This window comes from Miniopterus natalensis, chromosome 6 (assembly GCF_054644295.1).
Source record: "Miniopterus natalensis isolate mMinNat1 chromosome 6, mMinNat1.hap1, whole genome shotgun sequence".
Taxonomy (NCBI): Eukaryota; Metazoa; Chordata; class Mammalia; order Chiroptera; family Miniopteridae; genus Miniopterus; species Miniopterus natalensis.
The window spans coordinates 79,000,159-79,016,237 of record NC_142086.1 but is presented as its reverse complement, the minus strand read 5'-3'; the positions used below and the strand labels follow the sequence as shown (position 1 = coordinate 79,016,237).

General features: G+C 34.3%; 1 protein-coding gene across 2 annotated transcripts in view; it reads right to left on the bottom strand.

Moving 5' to 3' along the window:
• The window catches only part of NCAM2 (neural cell adhesion molecule 2), a 345,284-nt gene that overhangs the window by 21,111 nt on the left and 308,094 nt on the right, over positions 1–16,079 (bottom strand). Inside the window, exons 15-16 of one of the 2 annotated variants that reach the window (XM_016197624.2) lie at positions 10,984–11,164; positions 1,478–4,663 (exon numbers count right to left, since the gene is read on the bottom strand). In XM_016197624.2, coding sequence (XP_016053110.2) covers positions 4,557–4,663; positions 10,984–11,164 — 288 coding nt within the window. In that variant the 3' untranslated portion in view covers positions 1,478–4,556. Of the gene's footprint in view, positions 1–1,477; positions 4,664–10,983; positions 11,165–16,079 lie in introns of those variants that run through there. The other variant, XM_016197622.2, reaches the window with a different exon arrangement.

Genomic DNA, 16,079 nt, shown 5'->3' with positions numbered 1-16,079 from the left:
GTTCTTCATCTGGTTCGTAATCTTAGATAAGACAACGTCAAAGGTATTTGGAAAACAAAGCATTGACATTAAACTCCCATCTCTGTTGTATTTCAGAGTAATTAAATTAGATTTAAACTTATTGAATCTTTTGCCTTACATAAAAATTGAGATGCTTCTTACTTTTATAATCTTTATGTATTTAATTAAGTTCTTAAGTACAATAAAGTAAAAAGAGATAATACTACAACTTTATATTTAAAATTGAAAAATTGTTAACTCTAGAATAATACTCAAATTTAGATGATAATTGGAAAGAGAACAAGTTAATGAGAGGTTAGAAAGACTTTTCTTTAGTGAAGACCTAAAATTTACTCTGATAATACCTCTGAACTCTAAGATTAACTATCAGGTAGTAACAGTGACTAAATAATACTCCGTTTTTTAATCACATAGCTGATTTGGAAATAGTCTTTTTACCAATTTCGATATATATTGAAATTATTTCAAGGGCTATTTGTAACATATTTGTTTCTCCAATCACTCAATATATGTAAATTTGAGCTGCCCATTCAATGCATTAGCCTTGGTGAGGTTTTATGACAAATACCTATACCATTAATGCAGGCACTTTAAAGTTTACCAACGATTAACAGAAAAGGAATAGAAGAAATACATCCTATTTACTCATGTCCAGAAACTGAGATGGAAAAAAGGAGGGAGAGAAAAGGAGTATATTAAAAAAAAAAAAAAAAAAAAAAAAAGAAGGAAGGAAGGATAATAAAATAAAAATAAAATAAGTGATCTTACCTAATTTGTATTCACTCAAAAATTGTGTAAAGGATATTAACATTATGCCTCAGAGACTGAATCTTAATCAAATGAATAAAATGAATGATACATTTAGGTATGACCTTAATGATCCTATGTCTTTATTCCAGTGGAATTATAATACATAGGGCTAAAGAAAATTATAAATGTTAATTAATTTAGGTAGAATCATAATAAATTATTTACAGTTCTTAATGCTGCTAATATAACCAGAACCAAAGAAGTTGAAATTTTCAGATAATTTTACATGACTAGAGATATTTATTAATAAACTACTATAAACTGAAATTATTATACAAAATATCAGCTAACTAGTCTTGAAATCTAGACAAAAACATACTGAATTACTGTATTAGTGATATAAATACCCATATAGAATCACTAAAATCATTTATAATTTAAAAATGTCTCCATTCTTAGTGTAAGTATACCAAATTGACCCAAATCATATAACCTATGAACTACTGTGCATACTTGTAATTTTAAAGGACTTGGTGAATATTTAAAAAGTCAAAATTATCTGCAATGAAATTACTTGTACAAGTATTTGTTATATATCACTTAAATTATATATATATGTGTATATATATATAATTATAATTATATATATAATTATATATAATTATATATATATATAGGCTAAGAAAAAGATTATATATATATATATATATATATATATATATGCTAAGAAAAAGATGAAAGAAATTTTAAGAAAAATAAAACCAGTTATTAAAAATGTCAGTCTTGTCCATGTCTTCCAGTATGAATGCATACATATGCACATGGATAATGTTTTGAAAAGCATACGATTGCAGAGTTCATAAAATATACTTATTCTCAATGAATGATAGTGTTAGGAGAAAGAGTTTCAAAAGCAGCAATTTCCCTAAGGTTCTCCCATGTAAGAAGAAATTTTGTAGGACAGAAGAATTTACTACTACCTCCTAAGCATAATCTGTTTGCATACCTGAAACATAGTGCCGGTGGCCTCACAGTTACCAGGTAAGTAGCTACTGAGTTTGAATTAGGGTAAGGAGACCATTAAGACCGAATGCTATATTAAGGAAAGAAGGCAGACAAGACAGATTTGTAAAGAGCTGGGAAGAAAAAAGGAGATATTCAGGTTTGCATAAAATATTTAACCTGACACTCCACATGCAGATAATAGCAACCATGCATAAGTACAGCCACCTAACTCTGTAACTGGTATAATACAGTCAAAACAACCTTTTGAAATGATTTATATAGGCACATAGTTCTGATTATATATAATAACACAAAATTCACCTTACACAGTTCATATTTATGCACTTGAGATACAAAATTTTATTTAAAAATCCACTGGATAAAAAAGTCATTGAATGATACTAAAGAAAGACTTAAAATAAGTTGAATTTTTGTCTTGCTTACCAAATAATCACATTTATTAAGACCTATAGACAGATAGCAGTTAGACAAAAAATACTGTCAGATTTTATGGATGCATATGGCAAAATTAAAGCTCAGATAATAAAAATGATAATTCAGCAACACACATTATTAAGATTATTTTTATAATCAAAGAGGTTATTTACAATCTCCAAGGTCTCATTTATTGAAATGCAATAGCTGCACTGTTTACAGTTTTGTGCTTTTCAATTTCTTAAAGCAAAGCACAGAACCTATCATTTTGAGATGTCTGAGAATATTTTTAAAAATTTTATGCATATCTCAGAGCTGTAAAATAACTATTCATCTAAGAATAAAATTTGGCCAAGTGATAGACTGCTTATTACTTTCAGGATTAACAACTTGATCTATACTTAGATGTTTAATCTAAATGAACAACTCATGAAAATGGAAATAATTCTACTAAGATAGAATTTTAATTTTAGGTTTTTTTCTAAACTGTCAAAATGTCAGTCTAGGTGTCATGTGCCTCACTGAGTGTTCTTCATATCACTGTCAGTGACCTTGAGTTATAGAATATAAAATTAAAAAAAATAAATCAACTTTATCTTACTAAAGATATATTCCATGTTCTCCACAAAAGCATTTTATAATCATATATTAAGTCAAGACAATTTCTATAAGATTTTCTTGCAGAAATATTTATAACTTATTGGAAAGATCCAGGCAGATTATAATGACAGAAAAAAAATCCTGGAAGTGTTTGTAAAACTTCTTGTTTCCCAAGTACTTTCTACACATTTGTAATAAACATATCTACATATCTTATCCAAACTCAGACATGGAATATAATTGCAATTATAATTTGTTCTTTAATAAACAGAACATTGGCTATGGTGATTTAAAAACAGAACATTACTGCAAAATAGGTCCGATTCCCCAAAATGCACAGCTTGGGAAATGCCTATTTCTTAGCAGAGGAGAAAGAGGGAAGCAGAAGTGTGCCTAACCCGTGGGTGGGTCACTTCTGCATTCTACAGGTCTGCTGTTGGTCAGAAGAAAAAACCAGCAGTGGATAGCAAGGAGTTTGGAAAAGATCAACCAGAGAAAACAGATTAATAAAGGCAAGTCTAGTCTCAGACTTTGGGGACATCTGTAATAATGTCAAAAATAAAAATAAAGTTAAAAAAAACGACAGAATAGTTTTATGCAACAAAGTAGTTTTTGATGAATGAACCTCAAAGCCCAGACCCAATAATTTGCTTTACCATGTGAGTTATGGTCACTTTTGTGAATATATGTAAATCTGATTGCTCCCTAATTGTCCTGTTTGGCAGTGAAAATCACCAGCTAGGGTTAGTTGGGAGTGAAAAACATAAAATGCCCTTTTCTCATCTTATAATGAATGAAAATAAAAAATGAAAATCATTACTCATGCTGCTCCCTCAAACCCAGCTTCATTTCAAAGGTGGAATCTAGAAACACCCCCTTCTTATCTTAATTTCATTTCTTGAAAGTAGTAGCTAAAATATTACTTCTCACTCTGGGCCTTCCAAATAATTGTCTCTTAGGCGTTCAAGAAACTGTAATAAATAAGTATATATGTTGACAGAACATCGATACTAGGTGCCAGCTCAAGACACAATCCAAGTCAAGTGAACAGGGTACATCTTTTAAACATATTCAAATTTAATTTATCATTTACTGTGTGGCAATTGCATAGGGGTATTTTCACTTACTAAAAGATAAGTCTGGATTTTTTTTCATTAGTGCTCAATTTCAAAAGAAAAAATGGTTTCATGTCTATTCTTTATGAAATTTAAGATCAATAAAAGGAAACTGGCAGCACGATAGGGGTGCACATCTAATATAATAAAAGTTATCAGGTTTATGATTTATAATTATGTTCTTTAAGTTGGAAACTTTTACATTGATAACACTTAAACCAATATAAAAGATCCACAATTTACACAATGTATGACCGTGGATATTGAGTTATTTTTGCAAAATAATCAAATGAAGATTAGATGTAGCAAATGCTTAATTTCCAAATAAAAATGACATGGCATTTATGTAACAAGGTCAAATGTAGAAATTAAAGAAAACTTTAGAATGAAGCAAGTTATGTAGGAAGCTGGTACCTGAAAGAAGCAATCCTGATGCAATTCAGCGATTTTTCTGACAAATTATCTACTTTATAGGTTGACAATTCGAGGAAGGAAAATAAGGCTTATTGTTTACAGGAGAATACACAGGCATCATTAGTTGGATCTTAGAAAATCTCTTATTATAATTTTAGATCAGCCTTAAAAACTTGCAGGGTATAAAAGGAAATATCTTATGATAGAACAATAGCATTAAAACATACAAGACAGACTGATGGCCACCATGAAAGAAAACCCAGCAGCATTCAGCTGCCAGGACTCGCTTCCATTTCCACCTTTATTCGCTTCACAGCACTTATCTGCACGATGAAAATTGTTTTTGAAAATAGAGTAAGAATAAAATAATTAAGGAAAAAAGAGCAGAGTTAAAAACATGAAAACAGAAAAAGAAAAAAGTGACAGTAGGAAAGAAAAAAAAGAGAAAATAATTAATGCAAGATTTCCACAATGCCATTACCAATTATTTTGATACAAGACTAAGAATGACAAAAATCTGTATAAAACATTTCTCAATAGTTGCCATATATTTAAAACATAGCTGAGGCTCAATATTAATAATGTATATTTCATATAACTCAGATATTGGTTCTATCAGATTGTTTAAATGTGAACATCTTAATTTTTCTATGGGTATACACCTTGTAAGAGAAAAATCCCCAGTCATTCCACTGTGTTACTAGTAAATTCAAACTACTCCTTTAAATATGAGCTCATCATATTCTGCAATGTTTAATGATAGTTTTTTGGCTACCATAATTTCTTACAAGACATTTAATAAAAGTAATGTTATTAATAAACTACCAAGAAATAAGCAAAAATTACATAGTCACACATTGAAAATTTGCAAAAAGAATAGAATCAAGAAGCATTAATTTACCTGACCATAGGCACACTTTAGACATGTCACTGCACCTCATGAAAAATAATTTTAAGAACCAAAGATCATGAAAATAATATATAGACTTACTTTTTCATTATATGCTAAGTCAAAGAAATACTATTTTGCATGTAGAATTTATATTTAGAATTGACTGAGATTTCCCATAGAGCTAAAATGAATTTTTTCCAAAATAATTGTACTTCAATTCCACCACTGGTTTGGAATTTCTTTAATTTTTATTGTAATCATAGATTTAACCTGAAGAAAACATTTTAGTATTTGCCATGCACTTGAATATTGTGTATTTTTGCTCATGTTGAGCTATTTAGAGATGAAAATGCATACTAGGTTTGTGTGAAAGTAGAGTGAATGTCATCAAAATAATGTACAGTCATGAGAAGTATTATCAAAAGGCCCAGAAAAGAAATCCAAATTAACTGAAAAATTTTAGTAATTTATTTATTGGTGGTGATTTATATCATTTATTTGTTAGTTTGTAAAATGGAAGAACTCTCATGGAAGTATTGCATGCTTGATTTCACATGATAGAATCATTTTACCTTTGGATCTTAAGAATGTAGGAATGTAATTATTTGTCACCAAATTATATTGATACTCAACGTTAAATTAGACATGTCTTCAATCTTAGCAACAAGAGAAGATAAAGTGATTATTAAAAGATACTAAGGTTTTTCTTTGGTTAAAACAAACAATATTAAATGTTTTGTAGCTCAAAAGAAATGATAAAAAATGGTCTCAAAATAAATTTATTTCCAAGGATTTTTTAAAACAGTATATTCAAGCCACCAAGTTGGCAGTATTTTTAGTCATTAAAATTACAGAACAAATCAATAAGTTCCATTTTACCAGACTCTAGTTCTATATATAGTTTTGTAATAATTTTTATGAGAATTAATTTATTGTAATTATCCAACAGTCTCATATTTTTAGAATAAAATGAGATGGAATTATGTTGGATGACTGTTTCAGAAGGGAACATGATGTGAACTTACACTCTCTACGTAAATCAAAAAACACATCTTTCAAAATAAACGCATCTTTAATAGTAAAAATAATAAAATATTGTTAATCACAAAATGCTTTTTAAATCAGAATCATGTACTCTAAAGAAATGTAGTATCCCCTAAGATACATAAATAGAAAAGCCACTTTTATCAATAGAATATGAAGGTAAGATGAATATATTTTCAAAAGTAGTTCTTCAGTCCAACAAATAAATGTACTCTAGATTTAGTCTACTGCTTACAAAAAGTTAAATATATCTGAATGCACATAAATAATGTTTTTTAAAATTTTAAATCATTTTTTTATTTTTCAATTACAGTTGAAAAATACACTGTTCTATGTGTTTCAGGTGTGCACTCAATGATTAGACATTGCATAACTTCCTAAGAGATCATCCCGATGTTTCGCACCCATCTGACACCATACATAGTTATTAGAATATTATTGACTATATTCCTCATGCTGTACTTTACACCCCGTGACTATTCTGTATCAACCACTTTGTAGTTCTTAATCCCTTCACCTTTCTCAACCATCCCCTAATCCCTCCCCCATCTTCATCTGGGCAGTCTACGATGCAAGCTATATAAACAAAACAAAATAACAGAAGAGAGCAAAACAAAAACCAACAAAACCTAAATTAACTTCTAAACTCCATACCATCTCAAGTTAAATAAAAGACAAGACCTGCTAGTTTATCATAGATAACTTATTTTAGATATGAGAATAAATATAGCATATTTAAAAATAGAATAAGAAATCATCTACAGTACAAAATTATGATGAAAGCATATAAAGATCATTTTTTGTTATTTTGCCAATATGTAATTTTAACTCTCTAGAATATTTTGGGTGTAAAGGCTCCCAAATTCACCATCATCCGTCACAAACTCCAAGAAACCTTCTAGAGATAAATAAAACATTTTAACTATAAGAGCATGTCTTTGATGTGGTTTTCCAAGAGGCCTTAGCAGTCAGTGGATTCAGTCATCGTAAGTTAGATATTATTTTGTGACATTTTTGTAGATAAAATAAATATCCCCCCCATTTCCAGGAAGCTGCTCTGGCTTTGTATCAGCTTCACAGCTGAGAGGAGATGAATTCTCTCTCCTACCTTTTCAGATATCTTTGTCTGTACATCTCTATGTCTGACTTCTGTCTTCATTATCTGTTTCTCAGCTGTGAAACAGGCTCTAGTTTTTTGCATCATAAAAGTCCTTATAACACTGACTGTTTTCCCCCCTCTGCTCATCTTCATAGCAAAGCTTCTCGAAAGCATTACATAAACATGGCATCTCCATGTCCAAACCTCACACACAATCCTCAGATTATTCCTCCTTAATTTCTCTTCCAACCACTTCAGCAAAGCTGGATGTGATAAGGGAACTTGGTATTTCTTTTGATTAAGTTCCACTGACCTCCCAGCAGAATGTGAAGTGTTAAATGTGATTTATATCTTTTCTTCTTGAAATACGACTCTCTGCTAACTTCCAAGATACTAGTCTTGTGTTAGTCCCGGAATTCTCTAGCTTAGTCTCGTTGGAGAGGCGGTGGAGTGGTTTCCTTTTCCTGTGAACTATTAAGGCTTCTTAGGATGCAGTTCTTGACCCTCTGCACGTCAGTACTCAAGAAGCACCCCTTGAACATCTATGCTGTGCCAGTCACTCTTCTAGATACCAGGGAATCATCTATGAGCACTGCAGACATCAACTCCTTTTCATAGGCATTACTCAGTGTCCGGCCTTCACTTCACCCAGGCTGCAAATGCCATTTTTCTGGTAAAGCTGACAACATTGTAATCTCTGTTCCCAAAGCATGGATCTTTTCATCTCCATATGCACATATCTAACTACTACTTGACACTGAACATTTAATGAATACCAAACTGATCTTATGTTAATCTTCACTGTCCAAATCCAAAATTCTTCATCTTCAGAAATGATGCCAAGAATGACCCAACTGCCCAAGCAAGACACTCAAAAATCATCGGTACCTACTGAACCTGATCTGCTGCACAAGCAGGGTCAGTCTATATCTACAATGTGTCTGGAACTTATTCATTTGTTTTCTACTCCTGTCATTCTTTTCAAGCATTCCTGCTCACCCACATATTGCTTTTAACCCATGTGAGCAAGATAGGTCTGTTTATAACGCCTGTCTACTCAGATAACTTCCCTGCTTCAAATAATTTCTTACTGGTTTTAGGATCTGTTGTAAAATCATTTATACGGTTTTAGAAGACCTTGGATTTCCTGGGTTGCAGGTCCCTCTCTATCATTATCTTTGTTCACACAACTCCAGGTTCCTGCCATGCTCTTTCTAGTTCCTAAAGCGGATCAAGAACTTCTCTCAGAGGTTTCTTCCATACAAGACACTTTCCCTGGCAGGTCTCTTCCCTGCAAGGTTCCTTGGTGAAGTCACTTTCTAAGTGAACCTTTCCTTAACCCCAAGCCCTCCTGTCTAAATTAGATACCCTTGTCAAAGCCCCTCTCAGCAGCGTAATGCATCCACCCATCTCTTAGCTGTAATTACTTCATGGTTATTCCAACTCTTCTCTAATGTCTGCCCTTCCCCACTAGACTGTAAAGTCTTTGAAGGCAGGAGCCAGTTCTGTACTTTTCACAGATCATTCTTCTGTTCCTATTTCAGTACTTGTCACAAAGCAAGAGCCCAATAAATAATCAGCATGAACGAGTGAATGAATCTTAGCATTACAGAACCAGAAGAAACTAGCTTAGAGATGAGAAAATGCATATCAAGAGATATTAAGTGACAAGAGCAAAGCTGAAACTACAAACCAGAATTCTTTCCATTTTCCTTGTTGGTCCTGCCCACAAGCTGATTCTCCAAAATTGAAACAAACAAAAGCTATTTTTATAGTAAATGTATCATAGAATACCTTGCCTACTTTTGTGCTTTTATGTACATGTTATTATTTATTTATTTACCTTTTGTCTATAGTTAATGTAGGTTTTTATTAACTATTTCTTATAAAAATAGTAGGGTCTCTGGGAGTATAACATAAAAGTAACCTGCCTGAAATCTATTTTTTTACAGTTTGTGTTTTACCTATAAAATGTTATTAAAATGTTGCCTTCTCCATCATAAAACATTAATTTTTATCCTGAAAAAGATAATTATTTCCTTTAAACATATGAGCTAAACTGGAGATTTAGGAGCAGAGTACACTATTTCAATTTCGCTTTGCTGACTCGCATTAATAATCATATTTCTATCATATTTTTGATATCTGCATAGAGGATAATTACTACAAACATAATACACTATCATCTTAGAGGCAGTTACTGATGTTTCAAACTCACAGGGCGATGACCTTGATAGTACATTCAGCCATTCATCTCATTTAGGTGGACCATTTATAAGGGCATTAGATTTGTCATATGACTTAAAGTAGCTCTGACCTTGAACAGATCTTTTAACCTCTCAAAAATCATATCAGTAAAATAGGAATAACTCTTCATTGTTCAATTTAGATTCAAGATTAAAATGAGATAATAAATGCAGAAGTACTCTGTACATTTTTCAAAATGCCACTACAATATAAAATACCCATATTATTTCTAGATGTTCCCAACTTCCTAATTTCAAATTATAATTGGAAGCACTTATTAATGAATATTAGCAATAAGAAGCCATAATATCAATTACTTTTAAGGATATAACCAATAGTAATTATTTTTAATAGAAAGATTAATTGTATAAAGCTGCTCTCAATTTTACAAAACTGATGTACAAAATACAAAATCATAATGATGACATAAATATCAACTTGAAATTATAAGAGGGTCAAATACCATAACTGAACTGGCAAATTTTATGTTTTTACAGTCTCAAAAATGTTATGTAGCAATACTGAGACTCTTTATAAAATGACTTAAGCCATGCTTTATGAATATGCTGCTCTCACTTGCTCTATATATATATATGGACTATGTATATATACATATACATATGTGTAAAAATTATCAGTATTAAATATATTTAAAGGAAAACTAAATGTTAAAATATGTGCAATATGACAACTCACTAACAGAGTTAAATATGTCCACGAACCAAGGTGAACTCTAGCATCTTTACCTCTGCAGGATGCATCTGAAGGTTACGCTCACGTCCCTGCCGTGGACTCTGGTAACAGCAGCAGCAGGGGAGCCGTGAGCCCCGCCGCCTGGCAAAGGCGGGCGCCCCCAGCGTGCGGCGAGCGCCGAGGCACGGCGTCCTGCTGCGCTGCCGGCCCCTGAAACCAGCTACATGTCTTTCTGGGGCTACGTCTGCGGGTGTTTCTGCCTCCTTGTGTAATTGTGTTTATGTTTCAAGCATCAACTTGCTTGGTGGGGCACAGATGAGCTTGTCATTACATTTTGGCCACATCTTCCCAGAAGCGGAGGACCCCTTCTGATCTCAACAGAAAAGGTTCATGTTGATATTCAACAGTCACTCTTACCTTCCGTTCTCCCCCTCTGCTCATCACTTCAACCATTCGCGTTATCAAAGTACATTTATAAATCAGCGAGGTCACCGTGGCAAGAGTGATTGAGAAATCTTGAGTAAGACACGTCACGATAATCATTATTAGAGCTTACAATGTGCACTTCTTTCCAGAAAATTATGTTTTCAATAAGAAACAATTCAGAGGGATTATAAAGGGGACATGATGTTTATTTTCAGCCTAAGAAAGTGTATAGTTCTGCTTACCTTTAATAATGTTGGGCTTTGGCGGCATGTTGAACTCATAGACCGTTGGTTCTGAATATCCTAATCTGTTGGCAGCTGTAATTTGAACCTCATACCCCATTGTCCACTGTAGATGCTCCAAAATAATATGGTCTTTATTTCCCTGCACCTTTTTCTCCAGCCACTGGTCTTCTTTATCTTTCTGTAAAGGCAACAACAATCTATTTTGTAAATACCGATACACTAAAGTTATCGGTATTATCTTGAGGTGGAAACAGTGGATTGATTAGTATCAAGGAAATAAATTTTCTTATCTACAGAGATAAATAAAGCTGCTATATCCATGAAGTAATTCTAAGGCTTTTCTATATAAATGCAAAGTTTTTATATTAGCCAAACAGTGATGATTTCATAATTAGCAGATGGTAATTTACTTCTATTAAGATTGTTAAAAGTATCACATATACCAGTTTGCTACTTGCCCACTTTGCCGATTATTAATAATCAGGAAAATTAAATATGATATATAGAAAAAGCCTAATATATCCACTAGAGTATCATTTAAGTTTGTTTTTGCGGGGTGGTGATAAAATGTCTTGCAAATAAAGTTTGAATATTTTTTATGAATTTAAGTGACCATTAGTATTTTTTATTACTATAGTATTTTATACTCAGTAAAACAACGTACTGAAAAATTATTATCTGTTAAAGTTATTAGCATAAGGAAATAAAATTCTTGACTTCTACACTTAAATCCGGAGTCTTTTCTAAAATAAATGTTTTAGTCATATAATATTTGAATTACATTTTATTTTTAAAAATACTGTGGCTACAATTAACACAGAAAAATAAATTGATATGATTTTATGTATTCAACTATCCCAAACCATGTGAACAGGCACCTGGGTCATGTTAACCATTTGAACACAGGCAAGTTCCTTAACCTCTCTGCCGTTTCCCTCTCTCTGTACGGAAGGGTGCTCTCTGCGGCCTCCCTGAGCTTGCATGAGGGGCAATGAGAAAAAGCGATTACACTGTGCATTCCAGGACCTTGGGTATCCTAATTACTTAGTAAATGACAGCTATTTTTAAGGAGAAACTATTTCCATAATAACTATATGGAAATGAAATAATATTCTCTGTGGAGTCATGTAGCTAATAATTTTTCACTGAAATTGCAAATCTCAATTTCCCAGAGGGGTAATTATAAATAAATTGTAGTCTGGTTGTAGAGATAGATAGATTGTTCAACTTTTTTAACCTCAGAGCTCAGCTAACTGTTACTTCACGTTGAACTAATATTTTACAATGTTTCTTATTATAAAGAATAACAATTTCTTTTGCGTTTATGATTCAAATTGAAAATTTTATTTTCTCAAATAAAATTCTGGAAATTAACTTCACGATTGCATTCAATTGGTGGTACTACAAAGTGTCCTTCAAAAGGAGATAAGAATATATTATAGTTTTGATACCATACCATGGGTTTTGGACAAGTGCTTAGAATTACCATATAAACAGGAGGCATTTCCCTTGCTTTCGGAAACTTCCAAACACGTGAATTTGTCAGGCTGGTCCAGTCTTTACAGTGTCACGAGGTGTATGGAAAAAGCTCCTGGAAAAGTGAAACAGTCTGGGCCAGAGACTGGTGACTTGCCTAAGTCACTAAGTGCTCAGTAAAGTCAAGAAAGGGAGGCAGGCGTGCTTCTGAAATGCTCAGGACAGCCGTGCCACGGGCCGCCGTCTCCCCGATGCCCCTCTTCCTCAGCTCATCCCCGTGCTCAGCCCCGGAGGCCAGGGAGGCTGCTCGGGGGCTCGGAGCGCAGCAGTGACTGAGACAGGGCGACACCCTCATCTCGGAGCTGACAAACCAGCACAGAAGAGATGCCTTCCAAGAACCAGAGGGTGCCTTGGAGGCAGTAACACGAAGGCCAGTAGAGCGCAGGAGCCAGCAATGCATCCACAGGGATGAGAATTACTGGAAGCAATCAACTCCAGGGCTATTCCTATATTTTTATTGTTGACACTATTACAAATGTCCCCCATATACCTCCCCCTTCGCCCACATGCACGCAGCCCCCAGCGCCCGGCCCTGGCATTCCCGGCACCGCTGGCTGTGCTCCTGGGCCTTGCTCACGTCTCCCCCTTCCTTTACCAGACGCCCCCACACCCCCCTCTGGCCTCTGCCAGTCCGGCCCCTGCGTCCAGCCTCTGGTTCTAGCTGTGTCTCAGTTTATTTTGCTCCCTAGATTCCACATCCGAGCGAGATCACACGGGGTCTGCCTTTCTCTGGCTGGCTTCTTGCCCTTAGCATAACAACCTCCGGGCGCGGTGCTACTCTTCTCTGCATTTGTCCTAAACTAGCTAACGAAAAGAAGAGATGGGATTCCTTCACAGGGGTTTAGATCCAGAAATAAGCACAGTGACAGAAAACCTGGGAAGGACGCACAACCACTGGGAGGTGCAAAAACAGAGACCGTAGAGCCTTCTTAAGAAAGTGTAAAAAAATCTCCGTAGCTATTGACCAAAAAAACGAAGCTTACAAAATTCTCCATCCGAAAGTAACTTTAGATAATATACATGATATATTGTATTATATAGACACGAAAATATGCATCGCATGTCTATAGACACAAAAACACATACAGCACATAATTATTTGATATGTCATATATTAAGCGTACACACAGATACAGGAAGGAGGGGGTGAGGAGCCGGAAGCCCTAAGGGTTAGGTAGGGACAAAGGCCACAAAAAAGAAGTAGACCTTCCCTCTCCCCAGTAATTCAATAAGCTCTGTGTAACTATGAAGTTCTGGGTGAGAGCAAATATTTTTGTGCAAGTCCAGAGTTGAGTTCTGCTTTGAATCTGAGTGGAGATATGGGTGAAAAAGCCAATAAACCAGCCAACGGCTGAGATCCAAGTTACCCCAGGATACGATTTATCCTTCACAGGGATGGAGAGTCTTTCTCTCCTTCAGGTAATCCTCCAAAAATACTGTTTCTGAGAACTGATTATTTGAGGTGACACTTCCCGACAAGCACAAGACACACGGAAAGTCTCTTCTGAATTACCATGTAACTGTTAATTGTCGAAGCTCATAGCAGGATGAATTAAAAGCCCCTCCATCATTTTCCATAGTTGAACTGATGGTGTAAGGAACCAAAGAGAGTTCTAGTATTTTCCCCAATTTAAATCAATTTCGTTTCCCATTCAACATTAGACAAGGAGGCTTTTTAATCCCCTAATTGCTATTCCTAGGGAATAGTAAAAAATTAAAGTGGGTGTTACCAAATACTCCCCTAGGCATCAAAATCTCAATTATGCCATTTGTAGAGAGCCTAATTTACAGAATTTAAATGCCTAGGGAACAATTTAAGACAATCTAGTTGCAAAACGTTCCCCTAGGTGTCTTAATGAGATGATTTGCTGAATAGGGCTATTATTAATAAGCCAATTAGATGTTGAAGGGCAGCTACTGAAAGAAAAACGGTCACTTGGCTTTGATATAGCTTATCTTGGGCAATCCGTTTTGTCGGGAAATAGATGGCAGGGCCCTATGACAGTCAAGGGCACTCAATAGATTTTTCTAAAAACAAAATATCAGCATATAGGAAATTATTTGCTATCATCTGAATAGGAAGAGAGCAGAAGAAAAATGGAAGGGGTCTTGGTGTTCTTATTTATGGAGTGCACCTTAACTGCTTCTTCCCCAAAGCCTATGGAATAAATGGTCAACTTCATTTTAAATGACAAGTGAATCACTATTAAAAGAAAGAGCAATAGAGGAGGTGAGCTCATGCTACTAGATGAATGTTAATGTTCATGTGACTCTCCCGTGTTATGATTTAAGAACTTTGTTTCCATGTAAGGCAGTTCCTGGTTGCTGGATTTCCCATAGCACAGCTCTGTGCGGCCTTACCCAAGGCCCAGGAATTCTCGAAAGCTGTTTGCTACTCTGACTAGAAGAGAAATAATGCAGCAACACACACACACAGACACACACTCTCTCTCTCCACTGTGATTTGGAAAGATGTAAGCTTGGGAGGGTTTTGGTAGAGTTTCGAATTCGGAATTCAAATCTCTTTTTTCTATGATAACTGATTCAAATTGCCTTTGCTCCATGTAAAATTTAATAAAATGGACCTCACATCTTTCTCGAGTCTCCATCACCACATACTTCTTCAGGGGGAAAAAATGCAGTTCTTCCACTTCGTAAACTTCTGTGTTCTCAAAACCCATACTAACGTACCCAGGGCAGGTTTCTCCCCTTGTATTCATTAATTCTCGGTTTTATTAATCTGGTTATAAGACTATTTATACTTGTACAACATAGGCCTATTTATTTACTCATTGGTTCATTAGTGCAGTTCTTCATTCGAGGAACAAATAGTTAATCTGATAGTGCCAACACAGGATGAGTACAACTCAGCATCTCCACTGGCAGCGACAACTACCCAAGTGCTTAGGATCCTTTAATGTCCCTAGCTCTTCAGTGTTTGAAAATATTTCAAAACTTAAACTGATGGCTTTAAATAAATTTCAATGTACACATCTGAACGTAATTAGGAAATAACTTCTTTCAACAATAAAAACTCAAGTTAATCATTCATTATTTTAATACCCTCTTCAAATTTACCTTTTCTTTTCCCACGGTCATCGAGCACAAACTCCCCGACTCCCAATAGCTTAAGAAGGTCAATTAAGACATAGAATAATAGGCTACAGCTCTGTTGCTAGTCCCTAAAGTACATTCCTCACAATTCATTTTAAGATACCAATTTTCTTTTAGCCCTTCTTAGCTCAGGAAACTTATTTAATGTGTCAACACTAAGGGATAGTTATGATCCCATAGCTATCATCAAATTAGAGAGAAAACAATGAAAAACTGATGGAAGCATGTTAAAAACTATTTACTAAATTACATGGAGTTATACTGACACTATAATAAAAAGTGGATGTAAAATATTCTGTACAAAAATACCTTATTTTTCCATATACATTATGATAGTAATAAGCTTGTCTTTACTCTCCACATACACGGTTTAATCTTACTGACTTACTGTTAGAGACGTTAATTTTCACAAAGGGTCTACAGAGATATCTAATTCTGCTTTT